Raw genomic sequence first — 22,961 nt, forward strand, 5'->3', positions numbered from 1 at the left:
ATACATACATTTAAACAAATGGTATTGGCATTAACATGCCTCCTGAGACTATTGCTTAGACTACTTCTGTTTTGATTAAAAAGAGACTGAAATACAATTTTCGTTGACTAAAACTAGACTAAATGTCATCAGTTTTCATCGACTAAAACGTCATCCGTTTTCGTCGACTAAAACTAGACAAAAATAGTCATGGATAATTCTGACTAAAATAAGACTAAAATGCTCAGACTTTTAGTCGACTGAAACTTGACTAGACTAAAAAGAGTGTGAACGTGACTAAAACTAAAAAAAACTCAAATGACAGCTTGACACAAAGACTAGACTAAAACTCAAATTAAAACAGGCCGCCAAAAACAACACTAGTAGACAGACAGACAGACAGGTAGACAGACAGACAGGCAGGTGGGTAGAGCAGGTGGGGAGTTGTCTCTGTCATCCTGAAGATTTTACCAAACATCAGCAGAGGAAAAGGAGTCCAGGTTATAAAGGGACATTTCAAAACAAATCCAATTCAACCTGGTTTAAACAAAGCTGTAAAGTTAGAACCACACCAACATGACATCTCTGAGCATGTCTCATACACAGAGCCATATCTTACAAACGTCATCTTTTACAAAGTATAAAACATGATTTCAGTTCTGTGACACAAGGAGTCTTTAAAATTCAGAAATGTTAGGTTCCAACCCTGTTCCCTATAGACCTCGCTGTGTGTCCAGTTTAGGAGGGTTATTGTGCTTTGAACAAATCTTTATTGCAAAAACAAACAACTCTGAAACCTGCATGCTGCAAAATGACTCACAGAAAAACCATCAAGGGTCAATCCTGTTTCAGTTCAGTCAATTCAGAAAGTGAGTTTCAATCTAAAATGAAAATACTATGAGGTGAGAATAGGGACATAACTCTGACAGCTTGAAAGATACGAATTGAAAAGCCGTAATGTTGTAAGAAACCATTTGCAAGCGTCTAAAATAAATTTGCAGGCTTGTAACTTGCGGGTGTATTTCTGTGTGATGGATAGGATGACCCAGGTAGCGTTAGTTGCTGATGTTGTAGAATCGGATGGGTCAAGGGTGGAAGGTCCCGCCCCCAATTTCACTGTTCAAAATCTGTCTCCCAGTTCAGACTTTTATATATTTAGTCATTTAGCAGTTTTACTTTTAAAACGTTCACAATGTGACACTGGCTGAATATCTAGTTTTTCTAACTAAACAGAAACACATTTTGAATACCCGTAAGTGAATTCGGAATACATCTGTAATCAAATGATGCTTACAAACATTCAAATTATGTTCACATGGAAAGGTACAAGCTTGTACCATTTTTACAACTTATTTTGACATTAACGCTTTTCAATTGTGTTTCAGAGTTCTGTCTCTCTTCTCACCTCTTGAAATACAGTTTCTTCGTATTCAATGAAACGCAAAATAATTCAAAACTATTTTTCAAACTATAACAACTGTTTCAGTTTGAACTGAACTGAAAGCTTGGTGACCAGAGCACATGTTGATGGTCCTGTTCATGATCCCTCATCATCTCTCTCCGGAACCAGGAGACCCAATCAGTCCTCATCAGCTTCCCTGTCAGCAAGCTGAACCCATGTAAACATCAGCTTGTTTACTTGTAAACAACAAATGAACTGTAATCAGGTGATAGGGGTGACGCACACAGAAAGACAGGCCGACAGGTGAGGGGGGGTGGGGTAAAGCAGGGCTACGTGGGGTAATAAGGGGTGGGGGTTGGGATTAGAAATGCTTGATTGTTAGAACATTAGCATAAGGCAGACAATATGAAGTTGATTCTAGAAGACATAGAGACTGAGGTGAAGACACACAGGCCTGCCATAGTGCAAATACACTAGCATACCCACGGATGGAAGACAGGGAGGAGGGAAGAAGGGAGGAAATGGGAGGAATCATGGGAGGAAGAAGGAAGGAAGAAGGGAGGAAGCATGGGAGGAAGCATGGGAGGAAGAAGGGAGGAAGCATGGGAGGAAGCATGGGAGGAAGAAGGGTGTTTATACAACAGGTGAACTCCTCTCTAAGGGTCTTGGTTATTGCAGCAGAGGAGGGTGAGAAAACTGTATCTCTAGAAAATACATGTTGATGCTTTTTGTTGTCCTCAGTGAGTCCAGCCAACCAGTCAGCCAGCCAGATAGCCAGTCAATCAGTCATTCAGCCAGTCAATTGTATAACCAGTCAGACAGTTATATAGCTAGTCAGGCAGTCAGTCAGATAACCAGCCAGTCAGATAACCAGCCTGTCAGGATACCCATTTGGCAGTTAGTTCAGTGACATGTGAGCAGAATGCCAGAGTGCTACACCTATAAACCTTTTTTCTATCTTATATTACACCCCCCCCCCCCCCCCCCCCCCCCCCCTGTGTCCCTCCTTCCCTTCCCAGGTCGGAGCGGCTCCTGGTGGGTGCAGTCACATGCCCGAGGAGGCCAGGCCCATGCCGCCCCCCTGGCCCATGCAGGGCAGAGTCTGGGGGCCCTTGGGGAAGTCGTGAGCCAGGACACGCCCGTTCTCCCCTCCGGCCCCTCCACCTCCGGTGGCCCCGCCGCCTGTCATCCTGCTGAGGGTGGAGCTTAGCATGGCGGCATCGATGATCTCCTGGAAGAGAGGAGAAGGGAGGACAAGAGGAGAGGTGCGGAGCAGGGACGAGGAGAAGGGACGAGGAGAAGGGAGGAGATAAGAGGAGAAAGGAGGAGGAGAGGACGAAAGGAGAGGGGAGGAGAAGGGAGGAGAGGAGAAGGTAGGACGAGAGAGGGGAGGACGAGAGCAGAGGAGAAGGATGGAGAGGGGAGGAGAAGGGAGGAGAGGAGAAAGGAGGAGAGGGGAAGAGAGAAGAGGAGAGGGGAGGAGAGAAGAGGAGGTGAGGAGGAGAGAGGAGGAGAGTAGAGGAGAAGGGAGGAAATGAGGACAGGATAGGGGAGAGGAGGAGAAGAGGATAGGGGAGGAGATGGAAGGGGGAGCAAAGAGGAGAAGGGAGGAGAAGAGGGGAAGAGGGGAGAAGTAAGGAGAAGAAAGGAGAGGAAAGGAGAAAGGGGGAAGTAGTAGAGAAGAGGAAAGGAAAGGTGATGAGAGGATTAAGATTCATTCATCCTTATCTCGTTATGAAGTTATGGTTATGAGGCCATATAAGAGTAAAGAAAAATGTATATTCAATTTTGTTATTATTATTATCCTGAATCCATGACAAATTATCTCACTGTCTTTCTCTGTCTATTCTCTGTCTGTATCTACATATCTGCCCTCTTTCTTTCTCTCTCTCTCGTTCCTGTCCTCCACTCTCTCTCGTTTGCATCCTGTGCTCTCCTCAGTTTAACATAATGAAAGCCTGTAGGGCTGAAAGCAGAGCTAATGATTTGCATGGCTCCTCTCTGTGCTGCATACACCCTCAGTGTTCATAAATCATTCAAACTTCTCACTTCAATAGCTGCTCAACCCTGCTCTCTCTCTCTCTCTCTCTCTCTCTCTCTTACACATCCCCTCTCTCTCCTTCCCTCTGTCTCCCTCCCTCTCACTATGTCTCCCTCTCCCTCTTTTTCTGTCTGCCTCTCTCCCCGCCATCTCCCTAGGGTTCTCTCTTCTCTCTCCTTCTCTCTGTCTTTCTCTTCCCCACCACGTTTTCATCCCCCTCTGCCCCCCCCCCCCCCCACCTATCTCTGTTGTCTGTCTGCTGTAACTAAAAGCTGTGTGTATGTGACAGTTTAAACACCTAGGCTGTTTGAGCCACAAGTCCTCCCCCCTCACCCACCCGGAGCCCAATGTAGCAGGATACCTGGGATGCAACAGAAGTGGTTGGGGTGCTTAACTTGGTGTAGCTCCAGTTTTTACATCGTAACCACGTGGTTACGATGTAAAAGAGAACAACAAAAAAACACACACTCCTACCTTCATCCTGCGTGACTCTATACGAGACTTGTAGCAGAACTCCACCAGAGCGACCAGCATGGCCAACCCCAGCCCTCCAATCAGGATGTAGAACACCCCCGCCACATTACTGAGGCTCAGGGCGCTTGTCTTGTCCTATCAGAGCACAGGACATGAGTCAGGGATCCAATCAGAACGCAGAACGCAGTACATGCACAAAGACACTCTCACACACACAAACACACACACAGGCACATCGTTTTCCTTAATTTTTTTTATTTTATTTAACCTTTATTTAACGAGGAGAGTCCCATTGAGATTAAACATTTATTTTTCAAGGGAGACCTGGCCAAGACAATAAATAAACCAGTCTACAAGCAAGTATCTGGATACAATTTAGCTTGTACTATCAGGTCATGTCTCCATATTCATCTTATTCATCTGTGTGTCTAGGCTACAGAACAGCTAGTTGCTAGCATCACATCTTCTCTGACTGAGCATGGCATGCACACATGCACTGTACAAGCTGATCATTCACTCACCCCAGGGTTTCAACATGGCTGGTTAACTAGCTACAGAACTTGTGGGCATAGTTAGAAGACTAGCTGAAGGACTATTTAGGGGAATAGTTGACTTTTACCTCATGGTACCACACACATAGAGACATGGTGGGTTAAACTGCTAACTTTTTTTTGTTAATCACTTTCAAATACTATTGATTTGTATTCTAAAATATTTAGCTGGCTGTTAGCGTTAGCAAGATAGCGTTGCGGATCTCCGACAGTGAATTAGTAGTTTTGAGGTATATACCATCAGGAAATAACTGATCATTGTTATGGTATATATCAGCCAATGGGATTAATGATGCACTCGATCTCTTAGTCTTTCATTGATAAGCTCATTCAGGAAGCAGTAGGCTGGTCAGGCCATGGCACCCATGGCATCACAGGAAGGGGCAGGGCTTGTGTGCATCAGGTGACCATGCATGTACTATCTGTGCTTTGGGCAGGGCGTGTCTTGGCCCCATCCGTCCAATTGCATGCTGCGTGACAGAGCTGTGAGGGGTGGGGGGGTTTGGGGAGAGGGGGGTGGGCGTCTCTGGAGCAGGAAGCTGTAGGGGTGCTGGAGTGGAGTGAGGGGGGGTGGGGGGGGGCGGGGGGGTATAAAGAGAGGACCAACACGTGGACTGACCTTTCTTCCAGAATCCTTGCTGCCACACTCCCCTTTATCGTACCACCATTTGTTTTTCAGTTTGTCTAAGACGGCCTGCTCATTGAGCTTCAACACTGCTAGGTTAACTGGGATTCTTCCAGGGGGTGGAGGGGGAGGGGGGGGAGATAACATAAATAACATTTAGCTCTATGTTATCTTATGTCACTCATTCTCATCATCATCATCATCAGTGAGCTGGCAGACATTAGCAGCCATCATCATCATCATCACCACCACAACCAAGATGTGTTCTACAGGTTGTTAACACAACGACAAAACAACAAAACACCAGACACACAGTAGAAACTGTCACTGCCAAAGTGATATGCATTAATACTCCATCTAGCTGTTCTAAGCTGGCTCCCTGCTGCGAGATGTGTATTACTATATCACTTTGGGTAACCGGCAAGTTGAACAACCTCAGACAAGCACAAAGCCTTTCTGACTATTACTTACTGAAAACATGTTATTATCTGGAGAACAAAAAGTAGCAATAGTAATGATCAAATTGAAATCTTTAAGTCTAGTAGGAACCAATTGTAACTTGTACATTATGGATGTATGCATTATCGTTCTAACATGCAGGCTACTGTTACAGCAGACAATCAGGATAGGGTCAGGGGTGAACTCTAAAAAGGTGGAGTCGGGGGGGTTTGCAGCCGAGGTGTTTGTTTGTTCGCGTTGCCGGTTACCCGCCCCACCCGCCCGCCCACCCACCCATCCCACCCTTGTTGGAGGCCCCGCCCGCTCCCAGCCAACACCCCGGTATGGGGCGGGGCTCTGGGTCTGACCTTGGAGTCACCTCCCCCGGTTCCGCACTCTCCTTTGTCGTACCACCATTTGTTTTTCAATTTGTCCAACAGGCCCTGCTCGTTGAGCTTTAACACGGCCAGGTTTACTGGGTTTCTTCACGGGGGGGGGGGGGGGGGGGGGGGTGGAGGGGTGGGGGGAGGGAGTTACAGGACAGATGGGATAGATATACAGCCGTCAGGTTGGGAGGAGGGAGTTACAGGACAGATGGGATAAATATACAGCCGTCAGGAGGGGGGCATACGCAGCAGGTTAGCAATGTATAGAAAACAACTAGAAGTTCATATCAACAGATTGTCGCTATTTACTATCACAACAATCTAAAAAGCATGGTGTGTATACGTCAAACTGTTTATGTGCCTGACATATTAGATTATAATTGTTGGTTTGTTTGTGTTATACATATGTAAGAGATGGCTGTTTTTTGGGGGGCGCATGTCTACAACCTTGTTGGGTTTTACAGAGAGAGACAGAGAGTCCAGTGAAGCCTGGAGATACCACACACCAGATATGTGGAGGTCTGAGGTACATTCCTCCAGAGAGAGTATAGACATTTTTATTTGTTAGTGAACATGGTTTAACCGCTCCATCCACAACATCAGGGATATTGGATATACAGCCTGATTTCCTTAGACTCTGTTTCACTCTGTCAACCCCCGACCCCTTTCTGATAGACAAAGAGGGAGGGAGAAGGAAGGGAGGGAGAAAGAGAGATGGAGGATAGGAAGAAAGTGAGATGGAAGTGAGGGAAAGAGAAAGGGAGAAAGAGAGAGACGGGTGGGGAGGGAGAGAGAGAGAGATCGGGGACGGACGGAGAGAGTGAGAGAAAGAAAGAGCGAGAAAGAGAGGGGGATTGGGAGGGAGAGAGAGAAATGGAGGAGGGAGGGAGAGACAAAGAAAGAGAGGGAGAAAGACAGAGGGGGGATAAGGAGGGAAAGAGAGAAATAGAGAGGGAGGGGAGATGCAGCAATTAACTGATTTTACTATTAACCGCGATTTAAAATGTCTCGGTTTTGTAACAGTAAAGGCTCAGCTACACCGAGTGTTTCTGTTCTAGTGATGGGCAAAATACATGTTTAAACTATGAATTTGACTATGATAGGTGTGAAAACAATTTAAATTAAATTATTAAATGAAATCATACTCTACCTTAACCGCAATGTCTTTAAAAATGCATTGATTTGTTATGGCTCTCCTCCGAGTTTTGACTACTCGTCTACTGAGTGTGTGTGAGTTGGCTCGGCCCTCCCTCATGCAGTATAATTGGTTGACACCGCGTGTATGATTGACAGGAACATAATGTGAGGATGATCGTGTGCACCTTTAGGCCTACAAGTATTTTTTAGTTGTTATTTTAATTTGTCAATTTTTTTAAATACAATTAAAATTCATTATTTCATAATCATAAAATTTTTATAGGCTATATTAATCTATTAAAAATAGAGTTGGCTCTTCAAATATGCGAGCCAGCTCTTAGAGCCGGCTCATTCGCGAACGACCCATCACTATTCTGTTCTCACTCTCCAAAAAGAGACATTATGGTGGCTACATAATTCTGTACCATAATGTGTAACCGTGTAACTCTTGCATAGTGAGGATAATTAAACATTGCCAGAGTTTACAAACAGTTCAGGGGAATTCAGTTCCTGTTTCCACTTCAGCGCGCCTGCGCAAAATCATGACGTTTTTTCTCCTGTTGCTAGCTTCAGCTGATGGTATGTAATTTATCATTGTGTGTGTTAGTTTATAGTGTACATACTATCCATCAGCCTAAGGTACATTTACTGCTGTTTGTAGTAAATACAGGCTTTAAAGTATAGAATGTATTGTTTTCTTTGGTTTTATTGCTCAATCGTTAGTTAAATGCTAATTCTTCGCCCTGTTTTCAGTTTTCAGAGTCCCTGTGTAATAGCTAATGCGTCTAGTGTAGCCTAATTGGGTGTGCTCACGCCTTCGGCGAGCACAACCATTGTTCTCTCACATATATATTACATTTAGTCATTTAGCAGACGCTCTTATCCAGAGCGACTTACAGTAAGTACAGGGACATTCCCCCGAGGCAAGTAGGGTGAAGTGCCTTGCCCAAGGACACAACGTCAGTTGGCATGACTGGGAATCGAACTGGCAACCTTCGGATTTCTAGCCCGATTCCCTCACCGCTCAGCCACCTGACTCCCTCTATATAATAATATATTATTATTATTATTTTTATTCTTTTCCCACCCCTAAGGATCCCTCAATATTTGCGCTACATAGACAATGCCAGCGTCAAAAGGTTCGTGTTTTTGCGATTGCGTTGCTTGTATTTTTATTTACGTTCCGTTGCACGGTTTAGGCTTGAATTACGTTTTTGTGGTAAAAAGTGTCTTTTGTCGCACAAGGGAACTCAGTGCAAGCCTACGTCACAACGTCAGCACAAGTGAGCAACAATGCATAGATACCACGTGCTAGTGTAATAGCAGCATCGTATATTCAGTCAATTCAAGACTTACATGTATAGTAAGTAATGTCAAATTAAATAATGTATTTAAACTCAAGCTTGTGTGGTGCGTCGCTCTCTTCAATGACACAGCCTACACTTTATGTCAAAATAATTTATAATTTTTTTCTGGCGCATTCAAACAATCCCCTTCAGTGAAGTTTGGCTAGCAACAGCAGCTAGGCTAGCTTGCTCGTAGCACAATTCAGCTTCTCCACACAGGGCTCTAGACTGAGACCAAATGGGAGTCAGGTGGCTGAGCGGTGAGGGAGTCGGACTAGTAATCCGAAGGTTGCCAGTTCGATTCCCGGTCATGCAAACAGACGTTGTGTCCTTGGGCAAGGCACTTCACCCTGCTTGCCTCGGGGGAATGTCCCTGTACTTACTGTAAGTCGCTCTGGATAAGAGCGTCTGCTAAATGAGTAAATAGGTTGCTTTTGGCTTTGTTATTGACAATGATCGCTTCCAGAAAACTTATTTTGAATTAGCCATTTCCCCCTAAATAAATATCAAGCTTATTTACGTGTTTGGGGGCATATTTTCAGTTAGCAGATGATACTGTTTGAATCGCGATTCCATCTCAAAAATACTTCTACCGGTGACAATGTTGTTAGAATAGCTCGTTTCAAAGGGGGTTCAGCTTGTTTTATAATAAACGGACCCATCTGCAACCGAAGCATGCAAGCACACCCTACAATTTCCCCAGAAATTGTACCCTCTCTAGTTGGGTGTGCTTTGCCTTCGGCAAGGGCACAACCTTTATTCTCTCACATATATATTATTGGGTGTGCTTTGCCTTCGGCAAGGGCACAACCTTTGTTCTCTCACATATATCTTATTATTATTTTCCCACCCCTAAGGATCAGTCAATATTTGGACTACATAGACAACAGCACTGTAAAAATGTTTCGTCTTGGTCACGATTGCGTTGCTTCTATTGGGATTTACGTTCCGTTGCACGGTTTAGGTTTGAGTTAAGTTTTTATGGTGAAAGTGAATCTAACAGTGGCTAACTTGCAGTCACCAAGTCACAAACAGTCACTAACGTCACAAAAACACGCGTGACTATCTGTAGCGGAACATTAGTTTAGCAGCTTGTTAACTTCTGGGAGATATAGCTAGGCTTTACCTTAAACAGCAGACAACTGCAGAAACACCACAAGCAAAGAAGCTAGGCTGATAACTATTGACTTAACCATTGTGTTATCTTCGGGTCATTCTGACCCATCAGTCATTGTGACCCACCGTCATATTGCGCCAAATTTACCACATACAAAAACTAAGTGAAGCATTCTCTTTTAACCGTTGGGCTGTCTCAGACTCCCCCACATTGCAAAGGTTAAAAGAAAATTATTTTTATTTGTTTATGTATTGGGTAGAATCGGGTAAACACAACGATGGTTCGTTATGAACCTTTGGGTCATGTGACCCGAAGGCAGCACAAGGGTTAAAACATTTTTTTTTTATTTGTGACGTGAAATGTAATGTACAATATGAGCTGATATAATTGAGAAGTACATCTACTTTCGGAAACAGTAGTCTACTATTTTACTGATGCCTTAGCTGGCATCATGACATTAGCCTCTGTTGCCCGGGCGACACATACGACAGCGGTCTGTGATGCATCCGTTTTCAATCGTTAAAATAAACATTCCTCACAAATACATTTTCGTTGTAGGATTTATTATGACATGAGATTACAAGTAAACGATTTTTTTGTGAAATTATCATTACCTGTGGTTTCAAACCGATGTAGCTGTATCTGTTCATAAAAAATGTAATTTCTGCCTAAACCGTACAACGGAATATTAAATCAAATTCAAGCAACGCAATCCTTAATTTACATTGTCATTTAGCAGACGCTCTTATCCAGAGCGACTTACAGTAAGTACAGGGACATTCCCCCGAGGCAAGTAGGGTGAAGTGCCTTGCCCAAGGACACAACGTCAGTTGGCATGACCGGTAATCGAACTGGCAACCTTCGGATTACTAGCCCGATTCCCTCACCACTCAGCCAGCTGACTCCCCGCAATCGCTACCAAGACGAACACAACAGTAGTCGTTAGTAGTGGCCAAGTACAATTTACCTGTGTCAGCTTCTCTACACAGGGCTATATCGCATTTTGCGTTGTTACTGACAATGATCGCTACCAGTGAGCTTTTTATGAATGAGCGATTTTCCCCTAAATAAATGTCAAGCTTATTTACGTTTTTAGGGGCATATTTTCAGTTAGCAGATGGTACTGTTTGAATCGCGATTCCATCTGAGATAGCAACTGCCGGTCTCAACGTTGTTGTTAGAATAAGCTTCAAAGGGGGTTCTTTATTAATGAATGAATGCAATATGAGTAAGCTAAATGCCTTAAGGGAAAACTTAAAAGGACGTTTAGAGCCAAATGTAATACAGCCAAAGTATTCGTTTTGATTCAAGTATGAGGCTGATGATCACCATTCCCTCTTGCAGGGGAAATGAGAAGACAACTATTTCATTCTACACTTCACTCTTAGTATTTTGAGTTGTAAATGAGCAGCAAAAAACGTCACAACGTCAGCACACGTTAACAATGACACATAAATACAACGTTCTAGTAAGACAGACAGCGGTATCAGCGAGCCCTCAGCATTAGTACCGTAGCTAAAAATCTAGGAAAATTGAGGCTAAATTTCGCTAGGTACCTACGAACATGTCTTAATCTGCTAGACAAGTGGGTTCCCCTTCGTTCTTTTGGTGAGCATTCTCACAAGCCCTACTTACGAGGTGTCCAATATCAGCTGATATTGGCCTCCGCTGCGCGTCGGACCGTTCACGCCTCCGCATCGTCTATTATCAGGTGATATTGGACACCTCGTCGGGCATTACGCCGTGGCTACACCAAGCACGGAAATGTTGCCTTGCGGACGCAGTGTGGACTCAGCAGAGTTCTAATACATTGTAAGCAATGAGAGTGGCTACACCAGACGCGAAACGAAATTTCCGTGCGGAAATTTCCGTGCGGAAAATGTATAAATAGACTGGCTTCTATTTTTATTATTTTCCGCAAGGTTTGCGTGGCCCTTTTTACATAGAGTCTGGTAAACAAACACAGAAAAACAGACAACGGATTCATCTTAAATGTAAATCTTTGACGCGTCCAGTGTAGCCGGCTAAATAAAAGATCCGCTCCGTGAACGTTCTTTTTCCGCGCGTCAGAATATCCGCGCTTGGTGTAGCCGTAGTGTTATCCCTTACATAATGTACACCCCTGCAGCCAATCAGAATCGAGTATTCACCCACACCATGGTATAAGAATCCTTATCTTAACCTGTCCTGCTCTGTCTGTCTCTGACCATAGTTGGAGATTGCAGGGGAGACATTGTTCAACGCTCCAGGGCCGAAGTATTATAACTTCGGGGTTAATTCCCTTTTTCTTATCCCTTAGCCTACTTATTGCCCTGCTCTGACGTCATCTTCAAAATGAGCGATATCGAGGAGTCAGCTGAGTTTTACTATCCAGATGACAAGGAAGAAATCAACAGCGACGAGGAAATTATTAGCTTTATAAAAGCGCAGAAAAGTGTTAACACTGAGAGTGTCCAATTGTTCGCTTTTTATCAAAAGTAACTGGTTGCTAGGCAACACCTGAAAAACACCACGAGAAGACTTGAGAGCTAGCTACAATTAGCCTTCCATTTATTTTCAAAATTAAAAGAGCTAAAAATGCCATATAATAAACAACTTACTAACCTCGACCGTTCGGTCATGCCTGGAATCAAACTTCGGCTTTGCCGTATCAACCGATCAAGCCTCAGTTTGATAGGCTATTTCCCGGCATTACCTCACTGTTAGTAAGTAGCCTAGTTAAAATTTAAGAATGTTCATGTCATTACATCCCTAATGTTGTGAACTCTAAATTAATACATAATAATCGTGAAACCGTGATTATTCCTCAGACTATTTACATTTACATTTAGTCATTTAGCAGACGCTCTTATCCAGAGCGACTTACAGTAAGTACAGGGACATTCCCCCGAGGCAAGTAGGGTGAAGTGCCTTGCCCAAGGACACAACGTCAGTTGGCATGACCGGGAATCAAACTGGCAACCTTCGGATTACTAGCCCGATTCCCTCACCGCTCAGCCACCTGACTCCCCTACTATAATCTATAATCATTGCATCCCTAGGAGAGAGAGGGGGGAGGGAAGAGAAATAAAGAGAAATAGACAGATGACAGAAAGAGGTCAGTGTTTTTATGGATGAAAAAATAAATCCTCTCTGTGATAGCATCGTCTTTGAGAGCGGCAGTTTTCTGTAGACAGACACACAGATTATCAGACACACAGGCAGATTAACAGACAGACAAACTAATTAAGGCATATAAATTAACAGAAATACAAATAGACAGACAGATTATCAGACTGATGGACAGACAGACAAATTAACAGAAAGACATGTTCAGATTGCAGACAAAGTGAAAGTGAAGCTAATATTCAGACACTTTTCACTTTATGCTGTAACTGAGTGTCCAGCGTAGCCTGGTGTATGTAGAGCTACAACATTCTCTCCTGGTGTGTGTAGAGTTACAACACTGTCTCCTGGTGTGTGGAGAGTTACAACACTGTCTCCTGGTGTGTGGAGAGTTGAAACACTGTCTCCTGTGTGTGGAGAGTTACAACACTGTCTCCTGTGTGTGGACAGTTACAACACTGTCTCCTGGTGTGTGTAGAGGTACAACACTGTCTCCTGTGTGTGGAGACTTACAACACTGTCTCCTGTGTGTGGAGAGTTACAACACTGTCTCCTGGTGTGTGTAGAGGTACAACACTGTCTCCTGTGTGTGGAGACTTACAACACTGTCTCCTGTGTGTGGAGAGTTACAACACTGTCTCCTGGTGTGTGTAGAGGTACAACACTGTCTCCTGTGTGTGGAGACTTACAACACTGTCTCCTGGTGTGTGTAGAGTTACAACACTCTTCTGGTGTGTGGAGGGTTACAACACTGTCTCCTGGTGTGTGGAGAGTTACAACACTGTCTCCTGGTGTGTGGAGAGTTACAACACTGTCTCCTGGTGTATGTAGAGCAACAACACTGTCTCCTTGTGTGTGGAGAGTTACAACACTGTCTCCTGTGTGTGGACAGTTACAACACTGTCTCCTGGTGCGTGGAGAGTTACAACACTCTCTCCTGGTGTGTGGAGAGTTACAACACTGTCTCCTGGTGTGTGTAGAGGTACAACACTGTCTCCTGGTGTGAGGAGAGTTACAACACTGTCTCCTGTGTGTGGAGACTTACAACACTGTCTCGTGGTGTGAGGAGAGTTACAACACTGTCTCCTGGTGTGAGGAGAGTTACAACACTGTCTCCTGGTGTGAGGAGACTTACAACACTGTCTCCTGGTGTGAGGAGAGTTACAACACTGTCTCGTGGTGTGAGGAGAGTTACAACACTGTCTCCTGTGTGTGGAGAGTTACAACACTGTCTCCTGGTGTGTGTAGAGGTACAACACTGTCTCCTGTGTGTGGAGACTTACAACACTGTCTCCTGTGTGTGGAGAGTTACAACACTGTCTCCTGGTGTGTGTAGAGGTACAACACTGTCTCCTGTGTGTGGAGACTTACAACACTGTCTCCTGGTGTGTGTAGAGTTACAACACTCTTCTGGTGTGTGGAGGGTTACAACACTGTCTCCTGGTGTGTGGAGAGTTACAACACTGTCTCCTGGTGTGTGGAGAGTTACAACACTGTCTCCTGGTGTATGTAGAGCAACAACACTGTCTCCTTGTGTGTGGAGAGTTACAACACTGTCTCCTGTGTGTGGACAGTTACAACACTGTCTCCTGGTGCGTGGAGAGTTACAACACTCTCTCCTGGTGTGTGGAGAGTTACAACACTGTCTCCTGGTGTGTGTAGAGGTACAACACTGTCTCCTGGTGTGAGGAGAGTTACAACACTGTCTCCTGTGTGTGGAGACTTACAACACTGTCTCGTGGTGTGAGGAGAGTTACAACACTGTCTCCTGGTGTGAGGAGAGTTACAACACTGTCTCCTGGTGTGAGGAGACTTACAACACTGTCTCCTGGTGTGAGGAGAGTTACAACACTGTCTCGTGGTGTGAGGAGAGTTACAACACTGTCTCCTGTGTGTGGAGAGTTACAACACTGTCTCCTGGTGTGTGTAGAGGTACAACACTGTCTCCTGTGTGTGGAGACTTACAACACTGTCTCCTGTGTGTGGAGAGTTACAACACTGTCTCCTGGTGTGTGTAGAGGTACAACACTGTCTCCTGTGTGTGGAGACTTACAACACTGTCTCCTGGTGTGTGTAGAGTTACAACACTCTTCTGGTGTGTGGAGGGTTACAACACTGTCTCCTGGTGTGTGGAGAGTTACAACACTGTCTCCTGGTGTGTGGAGAGTTACAACACTGTCTCCTGGTGTATGTAGAGCAACAACACTGTCTCCTTGTGTGTGGAGAGTTACAACACTGTCTCCTGTGTGTGGACAGTTACAACACTGTCTCCTGGTGCGTGGAGAGTTACAACACTCTCTCCTGGTGTGTGGAGAGTTACAACACTGTCTCCTGGTGTGTGGAGAGTTACAACACTGTCTCCTGGTGTGTGTAGAGGTACAACACTGTCTCCTGGTGTGAGGAGAGTTACAACACTGTCTCCTGTGTGTGGAGACTTACAACACTGTCTCGTGGTGTGAGGAGAGTTACAACACTGTCTCCTGGTGTGAGGAGAGTTACAACACTGTCTCCTGGTGTGAGGAGACTTACAACACTGTCTCCTGGTGTGAGGAGAGTTACAACACTGTCTCGTGGTGTGAGGAGAGTTACAACACTGTCTCCTGGTGTGAGGAGAGTTACAACACTGTCTCCTGTGTGTGGAGACTTACAACACTGTCTCCTGGTGTGAGGAGAGTTACAACACTGTCTCCTGGTGTGAGGAGGGTTACAACACTGTCTCCTGGTGTGTGGAGAGTTACAACACTGTCTCCTATGTGTGGAGACTTACAACACTGTCTCTTGGTGTGTGTAGAGTTACAACACTCTCCTGGTGTGTGGAGGGTTACAACACTGTCTCCTGGTGTGTGGAGAGTTACAACACTGTCTCCTATGTGTGGAGACTTACACCACTGTCTCCTGGTGTGTGTAGAGTTACAACACGGTCTCCTGGTGTTTGGAGAGTTACAACACTGTCTCCTGGTGTATGTAGAGCTACAACACTGTCTCCTTGTGTGTGGAGAGTTACAACACTGTCTCCTGTGTGTGAACAGTTACAACACTGTCTCCTTGTGCGTGGAGAGTTACAACACTGTCTCCTGGTGTGTGGAGAGTTGAAACACTGTCTCCTGTGTGTGGAGAGTTACAACACTGTCTCCTGTGTGTGGACAGTTACAACACTGTCTCCTGGTGTGTGTAGAGGTACAACACTGTCTCCTGTGTGTGGAGAGTTACAACACTGTCTCCTGGTGTGTGTAGAGGTACAACACTGTCTCCTGGTGTGTGGAGAGTTACAGCACTGTATCCTGGTGTGTGGAGAGTTACAACACTGTCTCCTGGTGTATGGAGAGTTACAACATTGTCTCCTGGTGCGTGGAGAGTTACAACACTGTCTCCTGGTGCGTGGAGAGTTACAACACTGTCATATGTGAGTGTGACAGCCAGCAGAGAGGTAGTGCAGATATTTGTGTGCAGTCTACGATATCGAGGACGTGTCATATTATCCGGATCTCAAGCTTGACAGACAGATAACTTGATAAATATAGACACACACACATAGATAGACAGGTATACTGATAAACATACAGAAAGTCAGTAAAAATGAAAACAAATAGAGAGTTAGGGAGACAGGTAGATACAGAGAAACAAAGATAGATATCTATAGACAAACAGATATATTCAGACAGACAGAGAGAGAGAGAGACAGTCAAGACAGATAGATAGACATCATATAGATAGACGGACATGTCCATACAGACAGGCAGATAGACAGATGTATACCGACAGACAGACAGACAGACAGACAGACGTATACAGACAGAAACAGACAGAAACAGACAGACAGACAGAGCATCAGACATTTCAAACGAACGTGAACATGACAGTTACTCCCTGACATGGAGCTTTAAACAAACAACAGATAACAACAGAATCTATGATGAACGACAGGCATCTAGAGGATCACCCATGACAGTAAACATGGCCATAATGGAGGTAGACAGGGTGAGGGAGAGGTGAGGTGAGGTAACGTGAGACAGATTTGAACATGGGGGTGGACAGGGTTGAACATAGAGGGTAGACAGGTGGCTGGATGAACACTTATGGGATACAAAGATATGTGGCCTTGTACCGAAGCAAGCCCTTGACACTATGCTCCCTAGCTCCTAAGTTAGGGGGTAGGAACTACAAAGACACGCTAGGATGTCAAGCAAGGGACTCTCCTGTGGAATTAGTGGCTAGGAGGTAAGACTAGGGGCTAGGGAGCTAGACTAGTAGTTAGGAGGTAAGACTAGGGGCTAGGGAGCTAGACTAGGAGGTACGTTTAGAGGGTAGGGTGTTAGACTAGTATTAAGGAGGTAAGACTAGGGGCTAGGGAGCTAGACTAGCAGTAAGGAGGTAAGACTAGGGGCTAGGGCTTGTGTTTGGACAGGGCCACAGTGAGAGAAAGTGCTCACAGAAACAGAATATAGGTAAACATCACAAATACATCAATATCTCATTCATCTGACTAGTTTTGTACTGACCAACACCTATTACTAATACAAACCAGAACACAACGCTATGTAGTAAGTAACTGTCATGATTAATCAATGTAATATCAATGTCTCCATCCTCCCACTCTCTTCCCAGCTTACTCAGTTATAGCCTCAGCCCTCAGATCAGACACAATCCTATACTGACCGATCACACGGAGAGATTAGCTGTCAAAAGGAATGATCGGTTATGACATCATAGTCACCTGAGAGCGGAGCCCTTGGGCGTGGCCACGCCGTAACCTTTGGAGTCCAGGTTCCCGCCCACCTTCATGGTGTCGCAGGGCTTCCTCTGCTCGATGTACTCGTTCATGGTGGACTCCAGCAGGTAGGCATAGCGACCTGGCCAGTCAGGGGGTCATTGCTTAATTGCTTATTTGTCCAATTGCTTAATAGCTTTTGAACACAATTACCTAATGTGTTATTTCCTTAACTGGTTGTTTCTATACCAATGTTTTGCTGATGAGATAAAAGCATTTATAGAAAATCTATAGTACATGACATCATTATAAACACACCTAATAACAGGGTCCCCCTGCCCTGCCTGTTTTAGATGTTTCCCTGCTCCAACACACCTGATTCAAATAAATGGCTCGTTATCGAGCTCTGTAGAAGCCTGGTAACGAACATGCATTTGAATAAGGTGTGTTGGAGCCAAGAAACATCTAAAACATGCAGGACAGGGGGTCCCTGCGGACAGGGCTAAGAACCACTGGATTAGGTGAATAGATTAGGTGGTTAGATTAGGTGTGTGTTTATACATATGGCTTGTTCTACAGTGCATATGGTAACTAGGTCTATTGCATTGCAAACACTGAGCTTTGGAGTCAGAAACCTTTGGACTTCCTGACGCGTATGACCCCCTCATTGGTGTTCTTGACGAACACGGTGGGGTCTGCTGACTTCATGTACGACCACATCTTCTCAAACACGGCAATCTTTGACCTCTGATTGGGGGGGGGGGGAGAGAAGACATACAATGAGACGGAGGGAAAGAGAAGGTACTGGGATGGTGTGTGCCACGCTGTGTGTGTGATCCTGTGTGTGTGTGTGCTTTGTGTGTGTGAGGCTGTGTGTGCCAGCGATCCTTTGTATATGTGTGTGTGTATGTGTGTGTGATGCTGTGTGTTTGTGTGCAATCCTGTGTGTGTGTGTACTGGAGCTCTCCGGAGCATCTCTCTTCACCCTGAAGAACTCCTTGGTGGATCCTCCGTCCAGGGTGCCGTAGGCAATCTCTGTCTGCTTGGCCAGGTCCTCGGCGCTCTCGATGGGAGACACCATCCTCTCCACCGTCAGGAAGGCTGCCAGGTTGGCCGTGTAGGACGAGATGATGATGAGGGTGAAGAACCACCACACGCCCCCGACGATACGCCCCGACAACGACCTGGGACACACACAATTGGTCCGCAATAGATTAGTATAAACACTGGCCCTACGATACGTCACCTGTGTGTGTGTGTGTGTGAGGGGGGCGGGGGGAGGTTGAATAACCACACAAACACAAAAGCACATACACACAAACACAAGCACAGTCCACAATACACCTGTAAAAACCAGTGTCTCCCAGAGTGACAGAGTTCAGGTTGAACAGTGTTCAGCAGGTTGAGCAGTAAGCAAGTTGAGCAGTGTTCAGCAGGTTGAACAGTAATCAGGTTGAGCAGAATGCAGGTTGAGCAGTGATCAGCAGGTTGAGCAGTAAACAGGTTGAGCAGTATTCAGCAGGTAGATTAGTAAGCAGGTTGAGCAGTATACAGGTTGAGCAGTAGCAGGTTGACCAGTAAGCAGGTTGAGCAGTAGACAGGTTGAGCAGTAGACAGGTTGAGCAGTGTTCAGCAGGTAGATTAGTAAGCAGGTTGAGCAGTATACAGGTTGAGCAGTAGCAAGTTGACCAGTAAGCAGGTTGAGCAGTAGCAGGTTGACCAGTAAGCAGGTTGAGCAGTAGACAGGTTGAGCAGTAAACAGGTTGAGCAGTATTCAGCAGGTAGATTAGTAAGCAGGTTGAGCAGTGTACAGGTTGAGCAGTAGCAGGTTGAGCAGTATTCAGCAGGTAGATTAGTAAGCAGGTTGAGCAGTGTACAGGTTGAGCAGTAGCAGGTTGACCAGTAAGCAGGTTGAGCAGTAGACAGGTTGAGCAGTAGACAGGTTGAGCAGTGTTCAGCAGGCTGAGCAGTAAGCAGGTTGAGCAGTATACAGGTTGAGCAGTAGCAGGTTGAGCAGTATTCAGCAGGTTCAGCAATAAGCAGGTTGAGCAGTATTCAGCAGGCTAAGCAGTAAGCCGGTTGAGCAGTATTCAGCAGGTTGAGCAGTAAGCAGGTTGAGCAGTAAGCAGGTTGAGCAGTATTCAGCAGTCTGAGCAGTATACAGGTTGAGCAGTAGCAGGTTTACCAGTAAGAAGATTGAGCAGTGTTCAGCAGGTTGACCAGTAAGCAGATTGAGCAGTGTTCAGCAGGTTGAACAGTAAACAGGTTGAGCAGTAGCAGGTTGAGCAATAAGCAGGTTGAGCAGTTTTCAGCAGGTTGAACAGTAAGCAGGTTGACCAGGGGGCAGGTTGAGCAGTGTTCAGCAGGTTGAACAGTAAGCAGGTTGAGCAGTAGCAGGTTGAACAGTAAGCAGGTTGAGCAGTAGCAGGTTGATCAGTGAGTAGGTTGAGCAATAAGCAGGTTGAGCAGTGTTCAGAAGGTTGAACAGTAAGCAGGTTGAGCAGTGTTTAGCAGGTTGAGCAGTATTCAGCAGGTTGACCAGGGGGCAGGTTGAGCAGTGTTCAGCAGTGTTGAGCAGTAAGCAGGTTGACCAGGGGGCAGGTTGAGCAGTGTTCAGCAGTGTTGAGCAGTAAGCAGGTTGACCAGGGGGCAGGTTGAGCAGTGTTCAGCAGTGTTGAGCAGTAAGCAGGTTGAGCAGTAAGCAGCAGGTTGAGCAGTAGACAGGTTGAGCAGTATTCAGCAGGCTGAGCAGTGTTCAGCAGGTTGAGCAGTATTCAGCAAGTTCAGCAGTAGACAGGTTGAGCAGTAAGCAGGTTGAGCAGTAAGCAGGTTGAGCAGTATTCAGCAGGCTGAGCAGTGTTCAGCAGGTTGAGCAGTATACAGGTTGAGCAGTAGCAGGTTGACCAGTAAGCAGATTGAGCAGTAGCAGATTGATCAGAAAGCAGGTTGAGCAGGTTGATCAGTAAGCAGGTTGAGCAGGTTGAGCAGTAAGCAGGTTGAGCAGTGTTCAGCAGGTTGAACAGTAAGCAGGTTGAGCAGTGTTCAGCAGGTTGACCAGGGGGCAGGTTGAGCAGTGTTCAGCAGTGTTGAGCAGGTTGAGCAGTATTCAGCAGGTTGCGCAGTAGACAGGTTGAGCAGTGTTCAGCAGTGTTCAGCAGGTTGAGCAGTAAGCAGGTTGAGCAGTAAGCAGGTTGAGCAACATTCAGCAGGCTGGAAAGTGTTGAGCAGACCCCAGGGTATCAGTATGCTGAGTGAAGCAGGCTCGGCTCCACATAGCAGGAGTAAACAAACATGAAAGTCACACAGGCTGGTGGGGGACAGCGGAGGAGGGACTGATAGATCTACAGCAAAACAGAGGTTGTATCTAGGGATGTCGCACACACACACACACACACTTAGCAACATACACACAAACGCAGACACACAAACATGCACTACACAGACACAAACACATACAGTACATTCACACATGCCACAAACACACACTTAACACGAACACAGACACACAAAAGCCTGTATTTAAGAGGATCTTTCTCCCTCTCTCACTCACACCATCAAGCAGGGTTCCTAAGAAACAACACTGCTCTCTGAAGCACAAACTGAAACAAATTGAAGGAACATAAAAATAGCGGGGTGTTGTCACAGTGAAGCTCTATAAGGGAGTGGGGGGGTTAAACTCCAATCTCTTCTCCTGCCTCTTCTCCTGTCTCCTATCTCCTCTCCTGTCTCTTATCTCCTCTTCAATACTAAAGCAATGACAGTGATTGTGTGTATAATAGTGTGTACATATGTATAATGGTGTGTGTTTGTTTGTGCCCTGGTGTGTGTGTCTGTCTGAAGACTGCTGAGTATGCCAAAGTGTCGGGGTCACCTCTACAGTAGCCCCACAGGGCTCAGTCTGGGACTGTGAGTGTCTAGGAGTGTATATGTATGCGTGCTTTTGTGTGAGTATGTACAGTACGTGTGTGTCTGTGTGTGTTTATGTATGTTTGTGTGAATATGTATGTTTGTGTCTGTGTATGTGTGTGTATGTATATGTACGTGTGTGGTGTGTGTAAGTATGTGTGTGTGTGTTGTCTGTTTAAGTATGTATGTATGTGTGTCTGTATGTTTCTGTGTGTGTGTGTGTATGTGTGTGTGGCAGGGCAGAGTGTTGGAGTGTAACTGCAGATCTGAAGTGACAGGCAGGGCCTCCAGGAACAGAGCAACACACACATTGTCTCGTCCCATAGCCCAAGGTACTGGCCATAACACACACACAGTCACACACAGAAACAGAGAAACACACAAACAAACACGTACACACTCATACAGAGAAACACACACACACAGAAACACACAAATACACACTGAAACACACAAACAAACACGCACACACCCACCCAAACAAACACACATACACAAATGAGCACACACACACACAAACACAGACAAACCAGAGCAGAGCCCCCCTGTGTGTGAGCAGGTTATACCTGTCTTCTCTGACAGACAGTTCTGACATTCAGTAGAACCAACAGTGCTGGGCATAAACAAATACTGATTATTAGGATCAAACACCAGGGCGTCTGGTCTCTCTCTCTCTCACACACACACACACACACACACACACACACACACACACACACACACACACACACACACACACACACACACACACACACACACACACACACACACATACAGAGAGATACACACATACACATACACTACACACACACACATACACATACAGATACACACACACACCAACTAGGCTAGATGACCTTTCTGTTCTTCCTGACCTTACAGAGACGTTTGATGATCAGATCTAGACTTTCCTCTGAGTCAGAGTCAGAGTCCAAACTCACTCACTCACTCTCTCACACACACACACACACACACACAGACACAAACAAACACACTGACACACGTGCACACATCCACGCACACATGCACACATACACAGGCACACACACAGGCACGTACACAGACACATGCCCAGTGGAGGTAAGCAGGTGGTAAATCAGTGCTACATGTCAGCCCTCCGCTGATAGCAGACCAGAACAGAGAGAGAAGGAGACAGGAGAAAATGAGGAGAGGACGGGAAGAGAAGAGGAGAGAGAGCAGAGAGACAGCAGAGTAGAGCAGAGAGAGAAGGAAAGGAGAGGACGAGAGAGACCGCAGAGAAGAGCAGCCTGAACTACATTTACATTTAGTCATTTAGCAGACGCTCTTATCCAGAGCGACTTACAGTAAGTACAGGGACATTCCCCCGAGGCAAGTAGGGTGAAGTGCCTTGCCCAAGGACACAACGTCAGTTGGCATGACCGGGAATCGAACTGGCAACCTTCGGATTACTAGCCCGATTCCCTAACCGCTCAGCCACCTGACTCCCTGAACTACCAGAGATGAGACAGAGAGAAGGAGAGGAGAGAAAATGAGACATAAAGATGTCTCATTTTATCTCTCATTATGTCTCACATAATGAGAGATAAAGAAATATATATAGAGAAAGAGCAAGCAAGAGAGAGAGAGACACGAAGGAACGGGAGAGAGATAGGGAGACAAGGAATGAGAGAGGGGGGGAGGAGACAGAGGAAAGGCCAAGAGCTTGTTCCAGACATGTTGTTGGGGAGAGAGGATGGTGAGAGCTAGAAGATCAAAGAGTTTCTA

At 45.6% G+C, this 22,961-nt stretch overlaps 1 protein-coding gene across 1 annotated transcript in view; it reads right to left on the minus strand.

Annotated features, from left to right (window-relative positions):
- Positions 1-2,426: 2,426 nt before the first annotated feature.
- The window catches only part of gria1b (glutamate receptor, ionotropic, AMPA 1b), a 56,212-nt gene continuing 35,677 nt past the window's right edge, over positions 2,427-22,961 (minus strand). Inside the window, exons 12-17 of the mRNA XM_067228670.1 lie at positions 18,295-18,493; positions 17,945-18,056; positions 17,316-17,451; positions 5,879-5,993; positions 3,897-4,031; positions 2,427-2,612 (exon numbers count right to left, since the gene is read on the minus strand). Of these exons, the coding sequence (XP_067084771.1) occupies positions 2,427-2,612; positions 3,897-4,031; positions 5,879-5,993; positions 17,316-17,451; positions 17,945-18,056; positions 18,295-18,493 (883 nt within the window). The remainder of the gene's footprint in view (positions 2,613-3,896; positions 4,032-5,878; positions 5,994-17,315; positions 17,452-17,944; positions 18,057-18,294; positions 18,494-22,961) is intronic.

The sequence above is a fragment of the Osmerus mordax genome, chromosome 25 (genome assembly GCF_038355195.1).
Source record: "Osmerus mordax isolate fOsmMor3 chromosome 25, fOsmMor3.pri, whole genome shotgun sequence".
NCBI classification, from domain to species: domain Eukaryota; kingdom Metazoa; phylum Chordata; class Actinopteri; order Osmeriformes; family Osmeridae; genus Osmerus; species Osmerus mordax.